The sequence below is a fragment of the Sprattus sprattus genome, assembly GCF_963457725.1.
Source record: "Sprattus sprattus genome assembly, chromosome: 3".
Lineage (NCBI taxonomy): Eukaryota > Metazoa > Chordata > Actinopteri > Clupeiformes > Clupeidae > Sprattus > Sprattus sprattus.
This window is the reverse complement of record NC_137922.1, coordinates 52926570-52947210: the sequence shown is the minus strand read 5'-3', so window position 1 is coordinate 52947210 and position 20641 is coordinate 52926570. Positions and strand designations below refer to the sequence as shown.

The following is a 20641-nucleotide window of genomic DNA, read 5'->3' as shown; positions in this document are numbered from 1 at the left end:
ATATATCAATTATCAATTCCAAGCTGACCATGCTAAATCAAACTAACCTTTGCTCATGTGAACATCCAACATGAGTCCGCTTAAAACAAACTCAGTTTCCCAGAATCCTATCACGTCTTGCAGTCTGTCCAATCAGTGCTGTTCAATCTCGGCGTCACAAAATAACTGGCAAGGCCTCTACTGGCGCTTGTAAACAAGTGATACTCTCTTGTCACTTTTTCTGTGGCGTTAAACGTCACTCTCTACAGACATTTATGGATGTAACTGCGGCGAGAAGAAACATCGTGATGGATCTCGGTGAGCAATCGGAGCAAAATGTAGCTTATCCCAACAACATTTATGAAGGCGACTAATGCAAACCTCGCCACTGGAAAGTGACGCCAACTGAATTATGTTTTGTCAGTGTATATATAGCATACTGCAACCACGCTGGAGTGCACAGAGGTTAACATTACTTGGGTGAGAAAAAATGTAGTTGTTTATTTATAGACACTGGGTACACTAACGTAGAGTAGATAACGTACGACGGTTGAATCGCTAACTCCACAGTTTTAATAGTTCGTATAGGCTCAAAATAGGCTCTCTGTATACCAGGGGTCTCTAACTCAAATTACCCGGGGGACGATGAGCCTCCAGCCCGGTCAGTGGGGGGCCAGATTTTTTTTGATCTGTTGGCTTGCCTATCACAATGCTGTATAGATATCACTTTTGAGTGTGGCAAATTTACCAAGTGAGATTAGTGGTACAATGGTTAGTGTAGCATAACAAGTAGCTGGCCTTGGTTTCAAGTCCTGGACAATGCAAGATGCCCTTTGGATAAAGGTGTTTGTTATAGTTGCATTGTTGGATCACTTTGTCTCATTGACAGCCCAAGACATCAGTAATAGTGGAATAATATCTTTATCGACAACTACATACATTTTTCCTTCAAACATGCACGTGTCAAAGCAAATGCTGTACAACACCACTTTTGTATAGTTGGTAACAAGACTGCAAACCAAAAAAAGCAGAAAAATGAATAAAGTTTCAGCAAAAATCTGATTTATTTGATCAAATAAAATAAATGTACACAATGACTATTTTGGAAGTGTTTAATTTCATTTGTCTGTCAAAATACAGCATCTTTCCAACTAAAGTGATCTTAAATTAATAGTTTACTGTATGCTGATCATTGATGGTGCACCGTCTGTTGTTTATTCCTCAGAGCGACTTTCATGACAGCATACGCAAAGAAACTTTTGCCTTTGACACACAGCTATACAGTATGTTCCGACAATGACCGCCCGGACAATACATTATTCCACTTATAATTCGCTTACTTGTCAAAACAATACAAGACATTCCTCCAAAATAGCTATTTTTAATGATTTTGTTGCCATTTCGAAAACATTGATCTTCATGCTAATAGAACTTTAAAGTTTTATGTGTTTTAGCAACCCATTACTTGCTGACTTCAGTTCAGTTTCCGCCATAGACATACAAAAAGGAGTTGGTCCATTGATGCCATATAGCCTATATAGAGAGAGATGTATATAATGTGTCTATGGTTTCAGATACGTTAAATGACTGGAATACTTGTGGAATGATATAGGCTAAAAGGTGTTAACTAGTAGCGCAAAACCCATTGCCAATGGCAGCGGTAAATGTTGGGGTGGCCCATTCAAAGCATTGGAACTTTTTGTAACATTCTGAGGAGTCGGCGGGCCGGATGAAATCGCTCGGCAGGCCGAATCTGGCCCGCGGGCTGGGAGTTTGAGACCCTTGCTGTATACACTGATGCGTGTATTCGGACGTAAATTAAAAACACTCCCAACGTGCACACAGGAGTCTGGGCAGATCGCACTCCCATGCACGAGGCGGCATCCCTGGGTCGCCCAGTGCTGCTGAAGCAGTTGATTGACCGTGGGTGCCCCGTCAACATCGTGACGGTGGACAACACCACGCCACTTCATGATGCGTGCTGGTACGGGAATTTGAACTGCGTACGTCTGCTGCTACAGGCTGGCTCGCAGGTGAGATGAGCGGAGTCAGGTCCCTATCACCTAACACGTCACACTGTATACAGGATACAAACATGTCTTTCATATCACAAAAAACTACTGAAATACTTGGTGATGTAATAACAACATTGTATGTAGATTGTAGAAGTGTACACTGAGTGTAGTAAGGAAAACATGAGTGTAAACCTGTGTGTGTGTGTGTCGCAGATGGAAGTGAGGAACATCCATGGCAGTACGGCTCTGTGTCACGCATGTGCAGTTGGCAGCCTGGCGTGTGTGAGTCTGCTGCTGGAGCATGGAGCTCAGATCAACCCGACTCTCACCGCCAACACTGCCACGCCCCTGCACGAGGCCTGCAGCAGAGGTGTGTCTGTGTGTGAATCCTCACTGCTTTTATTCTCACTCACTCACAAGGTGGTTGTTGGTGTATCTCCCTCACCTTTCTTTTCATTGTGGCTTCGTCATACACACACACACACACACACACACACACACACACACACACACACATACACATACACATGCACACACACACGGCGTGTGTGTGTCTAAGATCCTTGAGTTGACTGACCAAAGTCTCTGTGGCTATAGGGAACTCAGAGTGTGTAAAGTTGCTGATCTCTAAAGGAGCGCTGCTGGAGAGGTATGATGTCCACATGGGAACGCCGCTGCACGTAGCCTGTGCCAAGGGACACACACAGTGTGCACGTGAGATGCTCAACGCAGGTGAGGGGGGAGACAGGAAACTAAATCCATGACTGTGTATGTGTTTTGCAGCTATGTCACTTCCTGTGTTTTTGAGTTGGCATCCTAATATCCCCTCTGTATGTGTGTGTGTGTGTGTGTGTTCCCTGTCTTCTGTGGTTGTGTGCGTTTATGTGTGTGTGTGTGTGTGTGTGTGTGTGTGTGTGTGTGTGTGTGTGTGTGTGTGTGTGTGTGTGTATGTGCGTGTGTGTGTATGTGTGTGTGTGTGTGAGAGAGAGAGAGAGAGAGAGAAAGAGGAAAGGTGTAAATTGGTCAAGAGCCGCCACATGTGTTACCAGGGCCTGTGTTTCCTGTATCGACTTAATAATTGCCTACCATGTTACCACTCTAACTCATGATACTGATTTGACCCCTATAGCATTATTTTTTGCACCCCATAATAACTCCAGCCTCCATCTCCTAGGAGCCAAGGTGAATGCCATCAATTTCCACAACACGGCGCTGCACCACGCCGCCCAGGCCGGATCTGCTGACCTCATCGACCTTCTGGTGGAGTTCGGGGGTGACATCAACGCCACAGACAACATGAACAGGAGACCGCTGGACTACACCTCACTAGAGTCCGAGGCACGTCTGAGTCTGCTTCACTTCCACAGTGAGTTCTCTTCACCTTACACCTTATATACCGGTATACAACTTCAATTGTATAATTTGCAGGTTACAGTGTATGAGCATGTAACACAATTCATGATGAAGACTGTAGCTTGCACACATTTTTGAGCAAATTGGATATGTGTATACCTTATACCTGTGAGTAAGTGAGTGTTTCTGTGTGTGTGTGTGTGTGTGTGTGTGTGTGTGTGTGTGTGTGTGTGTGTGTGTGTGTGTGTGTGTGTGTGTGTGTGTGTGTGTCTGTGTGTGTGTGTGTGTGTGTGTGTGTGTGTGTGTGTCTGTGTGTGTGTCTGTGTGTGTGTGTGTGTGTGTGTCTGTGTGTGTGTCTGTGTGTGTGTGTTTCAGACTGCCCTTTATCTCTGCAGCAGATATGTAGGATCCGTGTGAGGAGAATCTTGGGCACCAGAGCTCTGAAGGACTTGCCCAAGCTCAACCTGTGCCAGCTCATTTTGAATTATCTCTGCTATGACTGACTGACCATAACACACACACACACACACACACACAATGTACACCCTCAGCATCAGAAATGCCCTGGTGTATTTCTGTACATGTAAATAAAGATGTGCTCTGTTGCTGTGTGTTTTTGTGTGTCCGTGACAGTGAGTGTAAACATTACTGTTGAAATAGAGTAGCCTATAGGATATGATTGATGACTAGAGCTAAATGATTCAAAGAAATAAAGAATAACACTCCCACCCCCATTACAATGTGAAGTTTCCAAATGCACAACTGCAGAGAACTACATTTCCCACCTCTTCTTTATAAACTGGTACACGTCATCAACTGGTCCAAAATAAGCGCGGACACCCACGTGATTCTCAGTGCCGCAGATGTAAACACGCGACACTTATGGGGTTTGTTTACTATCCGTCCATTTCAGAGATAATCACCCCCGCTGTTAGAACAGTGAGATTGGGCAGAAACGATGCAGTTTGAGGTTGAGAGTCCTCGACCGTACTTCTTCGGTGACATCGGTGAGTTGTTCTTCACATAATACGTTAGAATCAGCTGAAGAGCTAGCACAAGGCCATAGTGCATAGTTACACACCAGAAAGCCCTGGGATTCCGTTATTTGTATCTAACATTATCTGGATAGCCAGTATCAGGCCTACATTTGTCCTGTCATTCAACACTTCGGTTTCCAACGTAACCAAATCACTGAGTGACAGTAGGCCAGACAGTAAACTTTATGGTGCCTGGTCCTTCAGGACAATTTCATAGACTCTAAAGGCTTGGGAGAAGTAGGAATTAATTTGTTTTCGTAAATAGCTTGTACTTCATCCTATACCTACCTCAACTATTTTTAAATCAGAGATTACCTTCTTCATGTCTGTTAAGCTCAGTTGTGATAGAGCAATGGCGCCCTCTAGAATTGAGCTGGCTTTAATGATCTTATCTCCTTAACCCGCAGGATGCTGGTCGGAACGGACCGAGGTCCACAAGGCGGCCTACCACGGAGAAGCGACTCTCCTGCAGCGGCTGATTCAGAACGGTGCGTCTGTCAACATAGTGGCCGTTGACTCCGTCACGCCGCTGCACGAAGCTGCCATCCGTGGTCAGGTGGACTGTGTGCGCCTACTACTGGACGCAGGGGCTCAGGTATGTGTGTGTGTGTGTTTCTTAGCTTTCAGCTGTTTAAAATGAGTTACCTAAAATGTAGCTCAATGACAATTAAATGTTATTGTGTAGTATTCCTGACTCATTGCTATGGTGTTATTTGATGTTAAGTGCAATGATGTTGGGCACTCGATATTGATGTTGGTTTGAGGGCTTCATGTGTGTGCGTGCGTGCCTGCGTGTGTCTGTGTGTGTTTATGTGTTTGTGTGTGTGTGTGTGCGCGCTCGTGTGCGTACAGGTAGATGCACGTAATGTGGACGGCAGCACACCTCTGTGTGAGGCGTGTTCTGCAGGGAGTACTGCCTGTGTACAGCTGCTGCTGGACCGAGGAGCAAAGGTCAACCCCACCCTCACCTCACGCACTACTTCCCCTCTATTGGAGGCCTGCATCAGTGGTGAGCGTGTGTGTGGTTGAGTACTCATACAACATATCCAAGTGTGTGTTGAGAACTTGTGCATATGAATGTGTGTATTTCTGTGATCTCAGGTAATGCTGAGTGTGTGCACATGGTAATAGCCAATGGGGCGTGTCTGGAGACGTTTGATTTGTACCACGGCACACCACTGCACGTTGCTTGTGCAAACACACACGTGGCCTGTGCCAAAGCTGTACTCAATGCAGGTGAGACCCACACGCAAATACACACTATATATGGTACATGCATATCCATGTAGCTAGACACACTTGTACGAATTAAAACGGCCATGGCACCGTTGATTAACAGCAGTTTCTAATTTGTATTATTATTAGGCCTTATTTTTACTGTTCATTGTGAGCAAGAATGTGCCTGAAATGTGTGAATATAAGGAATGCAATGTTATTTTTAATCATACCAATCTTTTTTTTTAAAACATTAAAAAGCACACAACAACAATCCCCACCCTCCCCCCACCCACAACAGACAGCAATCAACACATACAACACAGAAGGGTAAAATTAAAAAAAGAAAGAAAGAAAACAAAAAGGGGTTGCCAGTGGAAGAAACCAAATATTCACTGTTACACGATGATCCTTATATTATCTCTCCGGCTAGGATTTTCACTATCCTCACCGCGTTCGGCAAGGGACTTAACTTTTTGTTCAAGATGAGCAACTTTATTGACCAAAGAACTAGTGCGGTCTTGATTCTCAGAGAGGCGACTCTCAGCTTCAGTTAGTCTCTTGCTGTTGTCGTCAATGCGACTACCCAGTATGTTTAAGGAAGACTGAAGCTCAGTGAACTTCAACTTCATTAGGGCACTAATCTTCTCCGTAACATTTTGGGCAATCAAGTTGGCCATGCTAGCCTCAGGTTTGTCGTTGTCCATACCAGTCTCGCTGGGTGTCCACGATAGATATATATAATATGTCTTGCGTTTAATCGCTATGCGACAAGTCGCCTGGGGGGCGTGGTCAGATAATTCAGTTTGGCTTCAGCAATGTTCAAGTACAGTATATGAAACTTATTAGCATCTAGCTAGCTAGCCACTATGTGCTCCAATGGGTTTTCGGTTAAAGTTTTCGCGGCAAGCTAAGAGTAATAGTTCAGAGTTCAGTTAAGATGTTGCGCTGATTACTTTAATTTATAATTTGTGTATTTATTCTATCTAAACCATATATATCAGCCAGTTCAATCACGAAAACGTTGTATGTAACTTATTTAGCAGCTAGCTAGCTAGCTACAATGTGTTTTCAATGGGTTTTCGGTCAAAGTATTAGCGGCAAGCTAACTAATACTTGAGAGCTTAATTTAAGACCTACAATATTCTGTTTGACCTCACAGCATTCGTGTAGCATATAAACAACAAACCGAGTCGATTAGACATTTAAAAGTCGTGTAGATCAGTGGTCCCCAACCACCGGGCCGCGGCCCGGTACCGGTCCGTGAGGCATTTGTTACCGGGCCGCACAGAAAGAATAAATAATTTATACAATTTCCGCTGTATTCATTATTAAAGTCTGAGAGGTGTTTTATTTTGAAAAATGACCGGATTTTCTAGGACGTATCATTCGCCTGTGCCTCTTGTCACGTCAAGACGCTTGTCTCGTTCAAGTGATACGTCACTCAAAAAGAATCCCGCAAACTAGCGAAAATGAGTACAAAACTCAAATCTTTGGAGAGCTTATTTGAAAAGGCTCACTAAGGAGCCTACGGCCTCCAAAACATAAATCTTCTTTTAACAGACAATACCAGGAGTCATACTTAAAATACGGGTTTATCGCAACAGGTGATTCTCACGCAACAAGTCTGCTCTGTATAATATGTGGCGACAAGCTAGCAAATAAGCCAATGAAGCCTTCAAAATTGCTTCGGCACAGGGAGACCAAGCACTGATTCGGCGTTATAGTGAGTTGTATTTTTCATGCACTTAACATTCGTAATACAATGGTGTTGGTCGCAAGTTAACGCCACTTCACGTTAATGTTAGCTTTTATAGACTCCTTTCTATCAAACTCGCGCTTGCCTCACGGGTGCAATTGATTGATTCACATCAATATGAATGGATGACATGATTTACAAGTGGTGAAAAATTACACCTTGAAGCCGGTCCGTGAAAAAAATAGCCTCGTTAAACCGGTCGGTGGTGCAAAAAAGGTTGGGGACCCCTGGTGTAGATAACCTTTATTCACATAAAATATGTCCCGGTAACAGTCCTGAGACTCCGCCATCTTGCTTCGATATTTTTGATTACTCCCGCCCCAAGAGCTACGTTGACTTCCAAATCACACACACGCCGAACTGATTGTCTCTCAGCAGGCAGCAAGTCGCCTTCATTTGCATAGAGTTAAAAAATCCCCAACTTTCAGCAGGCAGCAGAGACGACTTTTTCCTCAGCAGGCAACAAGTCGCTTCCATTCCATCCCAATGAGAGCGACACGATGTCGCGTCCCGTGGACACCCACTTCCGAGTTGGAAGCAAGCAGGTTTTTTTTTTATATTCAGCCGCACGTCTTCTTGTTCAGGACACATGTCATAACTTGGCTCGGAAGCCACGACAAATGGAAGGACGCAGTGTTTAAATACCAAAATAACAAGTAATTTATTATAACGAGAAATACAAACAAAGACGAACAGAAGCAAAACAGTAGAGTGTGGAAGTCAGTAAAGTCAGTAATGTAGGGTGAGTGCATGGATGCGTGAACAATGCAGTGAGGTGTGTTGCATGCCAGAACGTAAAGGGAGTGAAAAGAAGCTCCAACGGGTAACGGGGTGGGAACAGTCTTAAAGGAAATGGGGACACCTGGCCCAGGTGTCACCAATTCAGTAACTGGGCTGCAGCCACGCCTACAGAGAGGAGACAAAGCAGAACAGGACAGGACATACACAGACCAGGCCTGCAGACCATCACACCCCCCCCCTTAAAAGCGGGCTCCCCAGCGGAGTCCCGCCCACAGTACAGGGCTATAACAATAAATATTTTTAAAGCACATTTTAAAGTATCAAAAAAAAAAAAATCACAGGACATTAGATCAGTCGAACCCGGATGTAAGTAACATCTGACCCACCGCTCACACATTCAACCTCTCCAACTCAGCAACCGGTGCACCTAGGAAGCATATTAAGAGTAGAAGAGAGAATGGAATAACCATGAGAACAGAAGAAGAGGCCGTTACACCTGGGAAGCCCTAGACAGCGTCTGCCACCACGTTGTTGGCCCCCTTGATGTGACGGATCTCTATCCGATGCCAATGGCAGGAATAGGATACAGCGGAGCTGGTTTTAGAATTCGATTTGGCTTATCAGTTAGTTGGCACGTATGACAAGTCTTTATGTATGCGGACACATCCCTTTTAATGCGTGGCCAAAAGAAATGCCTCAACAGCCGGTCATAAGTCTTCCGAACCCAGAATGTCCAGATTCATTATGAGCCACTTTTACCTTACCATAATCTTCACTATCCTCAGCAGTCCATGCTGAAAATACTTTGAGCCTTACCCATAAGCACACACTGGAGCATTAATGCGCGAGCGGAATTGGGCCACTTCGTGCATCAGCTAAAACGTGTCAGGATCACTAAAAAAAAACTTTGGCACAAGGCTCAGATTTCTCCAAACATCATACTAATCAACCTGATAGACGCTGGAGTGAGAGCCTAACCTAGGCGACGGCGCAATTTTATCCTCACGGAGAACCTGCCGTTTGTGCTCTAGCTCTAAACCAGGCACGGCGCCAGAAATTCAGCTTCGGGTGGGCCATAACATTTTTGGGTGGCACTTCATAAACATAAAGTCGTCAAAAACATGTTGACCCAATAAGGGCTCAAATACACATACGCGTCTTTTTTCAGGCAGAAATGCTTCAGTAACGCCTTGGCAAAGTGCTGCGGCCAAAACAGAAGCGGTGCGCTTCCCTGCCTTGCGCTGGAAAGTTGAGAATAGTTCAACTTTTAAGCGCACCTAAAAAACGCTTCAAAGACGCAACGCGTGGTGGAGAAGGGGCGCGCACGCTAAACGCGCCGTACCATTGGAATCAATGCATTTGCTCGCGTCCCGTTTTAAAAAAAACGCGTATGTGTATTTGAGCCCTAACGTGTCTGATTGTCACTGCAAGTCTAGGTGGCACTGCGGCCAGAATCTATTTTCAAGCATCACGCGACTCTTCCATCACTTTGAAGACTTCTACAATGTTTCAAAACAAAACCATATTAGCCCAAGTAAATGTGCCACAGCAGTGGGCAAAATGAATAACCAAACGTCCTACCTTAAAACGTTGTCTTGATAGCAGGACTTCTTGCGATTATTCCATTTTAATCCAGACACGGTTTAACACAACCAGCACTGCTAGCGAGCCATGTGGATGATGTGCTAACATTTCACTGCTACTTCACATCTGTTTTCTTCCGTTTCTTCAGACATTAGCCTACCCACATCCAAAATGTGTCACATACAACATGCATGTATATGCTAATTATATTATTTAAACTATAAGGAGGTGTGACAAATCAATATCATCATATCAAATCCCACTACTACACACGTACTGAAAACACAACTGTTGGTTTACAGTACAGATCTCACGGGAGTAAACTGGAACTTGGTAACGTAACGTACCCCAGGCTAATTCTACGAGGTGCCTTACGGGACATAAATGTTGCAGCTTCTCACAATAAGCAATAAGAGCAAGTTGATAATTATTGATAATTATTATCCAGAAAATTAAAGATGACACAGATACAGTTTGTTGAAATGAATTGGTTTTCTTTTTCATTCAGAATATTCCAAATACAATACAAATTTAGACAAGAAGGCTAAAAGACTTATTCACATTTTAACATTGCTAGCAGCAGCTGGTCCTGATGATCCGGATGGACCCTGGGTTGTGACAGTGACTTCACTGACTTTGGCTCATTTTGTGGTTTGAGCGTTTAAAAGTATCGCAATAAAGTAGCCATAGGGCCTACTTGTTTGGCACTGAAATCAAAATACACCGAACCGAACTAAATCTGCACACAGGAGAAATACCAACTTCCGAAAGCTCGACTGCTGCTCTGAGGTAGAACGCGGCCAAACATTCAACTGACGCTAATGACAAGACTTGGTCCACGTCGCAACCGTCATAAGCATCACTTTTTTTAATACAAATTATATCCACACAATTCGTACATGCTTACAATTTCTTTGATCGTAGACTTGGAAAATATAATACATTGTATAATCTTGTATATATTTTTTTTCCTTCTTTGAAAGATTCGGGTGGGCCTGGCCAGAAATGGGCGGGCCCAGGCCCACCCAGGCCCACCCATGGCGCCGTGCCTGCTCTAAACGCGTCTGTTCCGTCCCCTGACGCAACTTTTCCACTACCAAGTCTTTCTCGATCGCGGCACTTACTTTATACTCGTCATGCTCTATTTGTAACAGCAGCATCTCTTTTCTTTGTTCAAAATTCAGTCCCTCAACTGACACGGACAGCGGAGACGTGACATTAACTGCTTCACGCTCAACCAAAATCCCTGCAACCACCAAATTACTCTTAACAATCGCCTTAACCTTGTCCTTTACAAACTGAGCATTGAACTCAAGTCCGTAATGCTCCGCCAGCTCCAGCAGCTGATCTTTCTTACACTGATCTAACAACCCCTCCGACGGAGAAGCAATGAACTCCTTGGCCGTCGACATTTTAACACTGTGCGCAACTACACAAACAAGACAAGTGAGCGATTGACTCGATGCAAAAAAAAAATAAAAATCTCGAAACTGAAGGCTAAACAAGCAATGCGTGCCCCTCTAACTATTTAAAGCCCGACAACCTACCTAATTAAGCTGCGGCCTAGCTCTTCATGTGGTTACTGGCGGTGGGAAATTAAGTGCAAACGCCCAGTGGGGAGACAAGCAACCAGAAACTGGCGACTCCTCTCACACCATGGATACACTCCCGAGACGACTGCTCTGCCCGCTTTCACCAAAACACTACCAAACCCCCCTCGACGAAGTCCAAACGGAACAACGCCGCTTCACCTAACAGGGACACACATCGCATAACCCACAAGAACCTACATCAAGTCAAACATTCACTTACCTTAAACGCTGCGCACAGAGGTCGAGCTTCTACACACAAAATAAAACATTTACCTCGGTACCAACACTACGTCGCTTCACACTACAGTGACTTCCCGCTCCGACAGCAAGGCCTACCCTTGAGCGGAACCTGAGGGAATCCCAACTACGTCACTTACCCGCAGCACTCGCAAATAACAAAACCGAAAATTAAATTACGGTGTGCAAATCAGAATGATAGATTTAGAAAGTTTAGACAAGCCCCCATGTCATGACTTGGCTCGGAAGCCACGACAAATGGAAGGACGCAGTGTTTAAATACCAAAATAACAAGTAATTTATTATAACGAGAAATACAAACAAAGACGAACAGAAGCAAAACGGTAGAGTGTGGAAGTCAGTAAAGTCAGTAATGTAGGGTGAGTGCATGGATGCGTGAACAATGCAGTGAGGTGTGTTGCATGCCAGAACGTAAAGGGAGTGAAAAGAAGCTCCAACGGGTAACGGGGTGGGAACAGTCTTAAAGGAAATGGGGACACCTGGCCCAGGTGTCACCAATTCAGTAACTGGGCTGCAGCCACGCCTACAGAGAGGAGACAAAGCAGAACAGGACAGGACATACACAGACCAGGCCTGCAGACCATCACACACAGTACACAAAAATAATGTTATACCCTGGAGTGGTTTGAATATCTTGCCACTCCTCTGTATTCCTGCCTCCGTTGCTTACAGAACTTCACAGCCAAAGCCACAGCCCCAGCCGCCACAGCCACAGCCACAACCACAGCCATGCCCATCCCTGCCTTAGCCTCAACAGGCAGGGCTTTCCGCTTTTGTTCTGGACCTAAGAAAAAGAAATTGTTTTGTTTTACGGTCTTTGGATTATAAACATCATAATTCAGAGGAGCCAGGACACTTATTGTCAACTTCAGTGAAATGCTCCTCATGGTCCTCTGTCTGTTCTGTGTTTATCTCTAAGTTGTGATTTAATCATATATATCTTTTTAGAGATAAAATGTGATCCCGTTCCTCTATGTACTTTGTTAAAGAGGTCTTTTGTACTTTGACAACCTCTATATGGCCTCTTTTTAGGAATTGCTGCCATACATTAACAGCATTAGAATCATTTTAGTGTTATTAAATGTTATTATGGTGACAGACATCCAGAATGTATCAAGAGCTGAGGACCTTCCAGTAAACAAACATTGCATATGTTCTTTGACCATGGGTCAATGCAAATGAAACCCTGACCTTGTCATCACGACCAAAAAGCAGAGGATGGGTTTTGTGTTGGCCTAAAGTGGCCCATTGTACATTCACTTTATAGGCCTACTGCATATTCATCTGTCAGACAAGACTTATACAATAACCAAATGACTGTGCATTAACCTACTTAAAGCAACTTCTATACAGTTGAAAACATCAACAACTTGAAATGACTCGAAACACAAACTCTAAGGGCCTGATTTACTAACAGGATTGCGCCCATTTCAGGCGTAAAATAGCGGTCGTAAACATAAAACGGTATTTACTAAGGAGGCGCATTTGAGTAAGCTTTTAAACATCTCGCTGTAGGTGATGGCGGGCAGAGCAACAATATAATAGCGCACACATTGAATCAGGTTCAGTGATTGAGCGAACGTGAACCAATATATCTCTCCTCTTCGCTGAACCTTCATTTTCTCTTCCTAAATAAATACCACGGAAAATGCGCAAAAACACTGTGCGTTAATGTGCGACCCCAGATTAAGCTGCGGTCGCAATGTTAGTAAATCAGGCCCTATAGGGCGGAGTAAACACAGATTGCCCAGCGCGGATCTGGTTTGATAAATACCACGGAAAATGCGCAAAAACACAGTGCGTTAATGTGCGACCGCAGATTAAGCTGCGGTCGCAATGTTAGTAAATCAGGCCTTATGTGTTCTGCCTCCAGGCATTTCATTTAAATTGTCACGCTTGAATGTGTACAATTTCAGGTCGTTTGTATTTTTGAGCTGTACAGGAAGTAGACAGGTAAATAGTTTAGATTTAGAAACAGCAGGCTGATTAAGAGTGCAGACGGTCATTACGCCAGAAAATTGCTTCTTACATGTTTATTCCCCAGCAGAGGCATTGCTGTATGTTAACAGTTAGCTTTACATGCAAATTCTATATTCATGGACACTAGGTGACTTAACTAATTGCAATATTTTGCTGTTTGTTTGCTAGTTTCACTTTTTTTCATCTTTTGATCTCTTGAAGTTATCAATATGGATTCAGTACAATATGAAGAGTGAAAATAAATCTGCAAACAAGAATTTAAGGCATTCTTCATGTTCATGAATAGAAGAGAGTTTAGCTCGGTGTCTAGTTGGAGTTAACACACCTCAACAAGGACAGTACACTACATGTCCTAAGAAGAAGTGAGTATAAATGCAAGCAAAGCAAAAATCAATCTCTTGTTTCATTTTTCCTTCGTTATAGAGACAGACAACAGTAATGCGTAAAGTGGTCAGTGAAATCAGCATCAAAAGTATGAAAGAACTGAAACCTATGCAAAAAAGGCCAAAAGTTCCAAGACCATAGAGGTCCTTGACTGGTTACCTTTTGTTGAGTTGTTTGGTGTCAGGCTTGAGGTCAGAAGGTTTGGTGGAGTACTTGAAGGCATGGGACGGGATGACTGCAAAGGCACTACAAAACATATAAAATGACGGTAAATGCATTTCTCCCCCAGCTACCATCTAATAACTGAATATCTATTAGTGATCCACTGATTTAATATGCTGTATCAATATCAGTGTCAGGAGTGACATTACTAAATGGATCTGGCATTTGCCATGTATAACAAATTCTGGTCGATACTGTTACTTAGTGACTGTCATTATAAATGGACTTTATAAATCGTATACAACAATGTAATTTGCCTAAATTTGACTTATTCATAGGATGACTGTCAGTTCAACACAGTGAGGTATACATGTGTTAAATATAAACTGCAGAAGAAAACAGAGTACTGATACAGGATCCAGAAAAACTAGAGAAGCGCTAATACCAGTATCTGGTATCGGGCCCCTTAGTTTAATCCATATAGCAGAAAAGTATTTAATATTGGAAAAACACATGTAGGCCGAACACATTGCACCAGTATCGTGTTAGCTTAAGCTTTATTTCTATGCTTAAGTGTGGCAGATCAAACCACACCAATGGAAATGACAAAATAAATTATCCTACCACTGGACTGGAAATGTTCAACATCAGAACAAAAATCAAATGTTATATCAGTAAACAAATTTGTACGTTGGTTGCAAACTTCGTGCAGCCTGCGCAATGCCAGACGCTTTTGACCAAACCATACATCCTGTAGTAAAAGGGATGCGCTTCTCCCAGCAGAACAGATATAATACCACATTTAGAAACACATAAATGTAAGATTGGCATGTGCCCTCGCCAAATATTCTGACAATTGCTTTTAAAATACTGATAGGGAGATGACATACTCAGGAGCAAATAGGGAGGTAAAACAGACTCTGTGTTGAGGTTGTTACATGGTTAACAGTTCTACGCCAGTCCGAAAAAGAGTTTGTGATTTGACATTCCATGACAAGGGATGACATGAGACCATGTCGTGGCCTTACATTCTCTCATAGGAATTTTCTTTTTAAAACAAAGTGACGATGACGTCATGTAAATTCTTCAAGTTCAAGAATAGGGAAAACATCATCCGTCGAGAAACAGTTTTGAAGTTAAAACACAACTATGTTGTCATTTAAACACGTATAAAGAAGCGTTCAACACATCGAACCTATTCCATCTTCAACTATAAAATGGGCTCGCTTACCTGTTAAAATGTAGGTAAGGCACTCCGCACGATCTTTCTGTCGGTCTTCACAAATAATCCCTTGGTAATGTTTTTCTGTAACATTGAATAATTCAATGTTGTCGCAGCTGCCCCTGATGTGGCCTTTGTAGTCATCTCCAAATTCCACAAAGGTCCCATTACACTCCATGACACGCTTGCCATCATGAGTGTGGCAAAAACTCACACTAGCTCCAGGAATAGGCAATCTGATGCTTCCTCCAAGTTCTACTTCGCAAAACTTTTTGACATTTCCTGCAGGGAGGAAAACTTTGTGAACTGCTCATTTTTTAATGCTTCAGGGAAAAAAAGCATATCTCCATTGTAACGCTGACACTGTCAAATCAGACTTTTTCAAAACTCATGTTATCAGTGTGTTTAGGATAACTTTGATTTGGTTTGGTGTTCAGGATAACTGCATGGTTAGTCTTTGTAGTTTAGAAACTTAGCAACAGCTTAGAAATGTATCATAGTTTGTTTCTTATACAATCAATACCTATGCATGCTCTAACCGGCAGTGTAAAGAAAACACCAGACAGGAACATCCTGTAAGTGAAAGAAATAAAAATCGTTAGTTTAACATTTACTTTATCAAATGTTTTGATTATTTTATTCGCATCAGAATGTGCTCTTTTATAGCTTTTATAGACTCCTTCCACGCTAGGTGAAATACCTCAAGTTTGGTGGAGTACATACCAAGCAAAGACTAGCCTCATGGCTATGGGATAGGGAGGCTCTCTTAATAATTTTAAGTTCCCAGTCGGATAAATATTTTCAACAGCTCGACGGCTCGACGCTTCGTGTGGTATGGGCGAGCTATTCTGTGTTGTCTTTCCTTGTTGCTGTCATGTGCTTCTTCATGTGCTTCCGGGGCCTGCCCTTTGTCACTTCCTGTCCAACTACCGCACCTGTTTGTTTGCCTGACTGGTTTCTCCTGTGTCTTATTAATTCCCCTTGTTTATTTGTGTGTGTGTGTGTGTGTGTGTGTCTGTGTGTGTGCCTAATCATCCATGTTAGGTGCGAAGGTGAATGCATCACGGTTTCATGACACAGCACTTCACCACGCGGCCAGGCGTGGTAGCGTTGAGCTGCTGGACATGCTGGTGCAGTTTGGGGCGAACGTGTACGCCCGCGACAAACACAACCACCTTGCCAGCCACTTTACAAAGCCTGGCACTGCTGCTCAGGGCTGCCTACTGCATTATGAGAGTGAGTACACACACAAACACACACACACACACAACCACACATATGCCACATGGGCCCTTCCTACACACACACACAAGGCAGCTTCTCCAGACATTATGTAGACACACACACACTTGTTGATGTTCACCCTCATAGTCACACTTAGAATATATTAACAATGTGCAGAGGCGCTCTGCACTTCTGGCCATGTTATGGAATGTTTACCACCAGGGGGCAGAATTTGACCCGTATTTGAAAAAATAAATACAAATTGAAGCATTGACTCTTTGCCTATACTCCCAAACTACTTTCTTAAAAACTTTTTTACCAAATTTGAGGTCCTCAGCCTTCCTTCCCAAGCCATAAAGAACTTACTTGTGGACAAAGAGTCAGAGGGCAGAATTGTTTTGCCCCTTTCTGTTTCTTTTGTTCTCACAGTGTGGTTTCAGGCTTGTTAGTTCAGCATCTTAAACCAACTTGGACTGCATGTATACACACACAGTTCTGCTTTCTCCAGAAACAGTGTTTGGGCCTGTCTTAATAATCTGTGGTTCAGTGTTATGCAGTGTTGAGATTTTAGATGTTAAGCCAGAGGTTCAAAGCCTTTTATGGAAGTAAGAAAAATGAGCCTGCTCAGAATGTCATCTTTTGCCAAAGTGTTGTACAATGAGGTTCATGCACGTGTTTGGAATTGTCCTAAGTCTTGGTGCGTATGTGTCTTTCTGTGTGTGTGTGTGTGTGTGTGTGTGTGTGTGTGTGTGTGTGTGTGTCTATCTCTATCAGGCTGTCCCCTTTCCCTGCAGCAGCAGTGTAGGATCTGTGTGAGGACAATGTTGGGCACCAGAGCTCTTAAGGTGCTGCCCCAACTCGACATCCCACCTCGTATCATGGACTACCTCGCTCACCAATAACACACACACACACACACACAAACACACACGAATGCACTTTCTCCACCACACACACATTCAAATGTAGACATACAGTCACATACACACGTACACACTGTCTCTGTCACACAATCAGACGCAAATATGTATACACTTTCTCTCATACTGTTACCAACATTATACGCTAAAGAGAACAGACTCAGGCAAAACACACTGATGCAATCATTTGCACACACTTAGACTCTCCCTAACTTATGTAAACACGCCCCTTGACCTGTAGGCACACACAGAAACACTCTCTCTCACACACAAACTCTCACACACACACATACACACACACACACATACACGCAAACTCAAACCGTCCACACAACTGAAACCACAGACTACATCCAGACTGACAGAAAAGCTCTGTTTACAACTATTGAAACTATTACAACTACTCCACTCTTTTGGCTTTATGCATGCACATGGTCAGCTCCACGCCAGACACACACACAAACACACACACACACACACACACACACACTCTCGCTCTATGTGCATGTCCTTATACTGCTTAACACAAGCTGTAAAAGACGAGTGCTACTCAAGTTCTTGAGTCAATTCCATATTAACACACACACACACACGTGCGCGCTCATACATATATCTGCACACTCACACACACACACACACACACACAAACAAACAAACATGCACATACACACATGCATCATATGCACACACCCCAAGTCATACACTTGCACTGTATCTCATGACAGGGCAGAGATGAAGGAATAAAAAAAGAGAAGGCTGAATGTGGAGTGAGAGAGAAAGACAGAGAGAAAGAGAGAGAGAGAGAGAGAGAGAGATATGCTGGCCACTGACAGGAACTATTCTGTTGTTACTAAGCAAACAGCTCACCTTGACAGCAGGAACATCTGCACACAACGCAGCACTTGGATGATGACAGAAGTGTAGGACAGAGCATCTCACACACACACACACACACACACACACACACACACACACACACACACGCGTACACAGACACTTAGTGATCTTCTCCAGACTTCAGTGGAAGAGTGCAGTAGGTGCTTCTGCTGCTCTAGTAAATGGAAAACATTCAAAGGTTATTTTGGGGCAGCTGTTATTCTTTGCTTTTAGCAATGGAGTGGGTATGAAATGTACATCATCCTCTCTCATATATACACACACTCTCTAATACACACACACTTTCTCACACACATACTCTCTCTCTCTCTCTCTCTCTCTCTCTCTCTCTCTCATGAGCTATCTTGGGAGATGTGAGGAGCCCAAAATAACTTTTTTCTGGGCAAGAATAAACCCCTCTCAGCTTGAGCGGCTAAAATCATTTTTTTCCATCCATTTAAAGCTGACCACACGCACACACACAAACACACACACACACACACACACACACACACACACACACACACACACACACACACACACACACACACACACACATACCATTGTCAAAGGTTATGTTACCATAACTGGGAGTCTTGTTAATTCTGTGCTCAAACCGTTTAGACGAGACAGGGATGGAGAGACCTCTTAGATGAGAGGAGGAGGAGGAGGGATGGGTGGAGAGATATTCGGGTCGAGGGAGTGAGAGATGGATAATAGGATTGGAGGAGGAATGGAAGGAATGTCTCAGTGTTGTTTCTTTTCCTCTCCCTGAGTGCGATTCTTCTCCAAACTTGGCGTGCAGGACACCGGAGGCTGAGGATGTTTGGGAAGGTTGGGGTTGAGGGGGGATAACATGAAGCTGGGAGTGTTGGTATCTGGAATCCAGCATTCCGGGACGGAGGAATCCCAAACTCTCCAAACATTCCGATTCAGCTACAGGTGGACAGGTGGAGCTCTGTCAGTGGCAGGGGCGAGCAGTCTTATACGTTTTTCAGGTGACCAGACAGACACACACACGCACATAGTCTTATATGTGTGCCAGGTGACCAGACACACAAACACACACAGTCTTATATGTGTGCCAGGTGACCAGACACACAAACACACACAGTCTTATATGTGTGCCAGGTGACCAGATACAGACACACACACACACACACACACACACACACACACACACACACACACACACACACACACACACACAAGCCACAATAGTGCCATCAAGGGTGCTATTTAACATCTTTCCACCAAAAGCAAAACATGGAGATGCTATTAAAAGATGGTTCATGCAAAAACAATAAGGTACATATTATACTGTAATTGTAAATGTCTCTGTGTTATACTGAATGGATTGCATTTCTTGATGTTAATTTATGGTTATTTTAGCCAAATAAATATCTGGGTGCTGTGAAGACTACCTGGATGTATACAGTATGCTGTGTCTGTTTTTATACTTTGTGAGGCAAGAGTGTGAAGGTGCATTTCCCTTCCTGTCCTGAGGGGGGGTTGGATGCATATATAAGTCTCCTCTGTTCCATCTGCTCCTCTTGACCAGGTGTTGCCTACACGTTGCATTCACCTATACCTGCTTTTGGCCTCTAGGAGGAGCCACAGCACTGTTTTTCAGAGGTGTTTCTCACAATGATCTGCCCCTGTGTGTGTCTAAGGGTTTGAGTTGGCAAGTGTGTGGTTGAGGACAAAGGAGCAGTGTGTGTGTCTGTGTGTGTGCGTGCGTTTGTGTACGTCACATTTCAGTGCAGTTAAAGACTGAACTCTGTTTTGTGTGTTCGTAACTAGGGGGTCAGAAACTGTGTTAACACCAAACCCTGGCCTCTGGCTTGTAGGATTAGCGGAACAAAAGAATAAACTGGTGGACGAGACGAGGAGTGGAGGAGAAGGTGGACAGGTGTAAATGCTGGGCCAGCCTGTGATGGTCCGGTGCAACCGGAGCGCCAGGCGATCAAAACCAGATGCTGAGAGGAGGGAAGAGAAATCTCCAGTACACACACACACACACACTCCAGACTCACTCAGGCAACCTTAACTGCTGAACCAGCTGCAGTCATTAGACGTCTGTTTGGAGGGTTAGGTGGAAGGGGGCACCGTAGCTAAAAGGTTCCCCTCCTTTAGGGATCATTCTCAGTGCCAATACTTTCCACTGAACTGGCCCTTTGTTTTGCTGCTTCTCACATCAAGCCTGCTGATCTGCAGTCAGTGGCTGGTGTGTAGGAGCCATTCATTAGTTTCTAATACGAGCTTCTAAAAGATGTTATGAAATGTAATTATTCTGTTCTACATTTTAGTTGAAATAATAATGGAATTTATCCCTCATTT

The 20641-nt window shown here is 43.7% G+C and overlaps 2 protein-coding genes across 2 annotated transcripts; both read left to right on the top strand.

Annotated features, from left to right (window-relative positions):
- The first annotated feature begins 179 nt into the window (after window positions 1-179).
- On the top strand, window positions 180-3952 carry asb13a.1 (ankyrin repeat and SOCS box containing 13a, tandem duplicate 1). The gene is made up of 6 exons (XM_080836033.1): window positions 180-297; window positions 1825-2012; window positions 2208-2364; window positions 2592-2726; window positions 3169-3360; window positions 3723-3952. Exons 1-6 carry the CDS (start codon window positions 255-257, stop codon window positions 3848-3850), a joined length of 843 nt encoding a protein of 280 aa, XP_080692159.1. The 5' UTR covers window positions 180-254; the 3' UTR covers window positions 3851-3952.
- A 131-nt stretch (window positions 3953-4083) lies between these two features.
- On the top strand, window positions 4084-19725 carry LOC308363236 (ankyrin repeat and SOCS box protein 13-like). Its single transcript, XM_080836032.1, has 6 exons — window positions 4084-4354; window positions 4792-4979; window positions 5237-5393; window positions 5486-5620; window positions 16326-16517; window positions 17280-19725. The coding sequence occupies exons 1-6, from the start codon at window positions 4306-4308 to the stop codon at window positions 17405-17407; spliced, it is 849 nt and encodes a 282-aa protein (XP_080692158.1). The 5' UTR covers window positions 4084-4305; the 3' UTR covers window positions 17408-19725.
- Window positions 19726-20641: the final 916 nt, after the last annotated feature.

Bases quoted from the DNA above. Each gene is read 5' to 3' on its own strand.
- asb13a.1 (XM_080836033.1), top strand. From the start codon at position 255: ATGGATGTAACTGCGGCGAGAAGAAACATCGTGATGGATCTCG. The intron at 2,727-3,168 runs GTGAGGGGGGAG...TCCATCTCCTAG, and splicing joins ACGTGAGATGCTCAACGCAG to GAGCCAAGGTGAATGCCATC. The intron at 3,361-3,722 runs GTGAGTTCTCTT...TGTGTGTTTCAG, and splicing joins GAGTCTGCTTCACTTCCACA to ACTGCCCTTTATCTCTGCAG.
- LOC308363236 (XM_080836032.1), top strand. From the start codon at position 4,306: ATGCAGTTTGAGGTTGAGAGTCCTCGACCGTACTTCTTCGGTGACATC. The intron at 4,980-5,236 runs GTATGTGTGTGT...GTGTGCGTACAG, and splicing joins TACTGGACGCAGGGGCTCAG to GTAGATGCACGTAATGTGGA. The intron at 5,394-5,485 runs GTGAGCGTGTGT...CTGTGATCTCAG, and splicing joins ATTGGAGGCCTGCATCAGTG to GTAATGCTGAGTGTGTGCAC.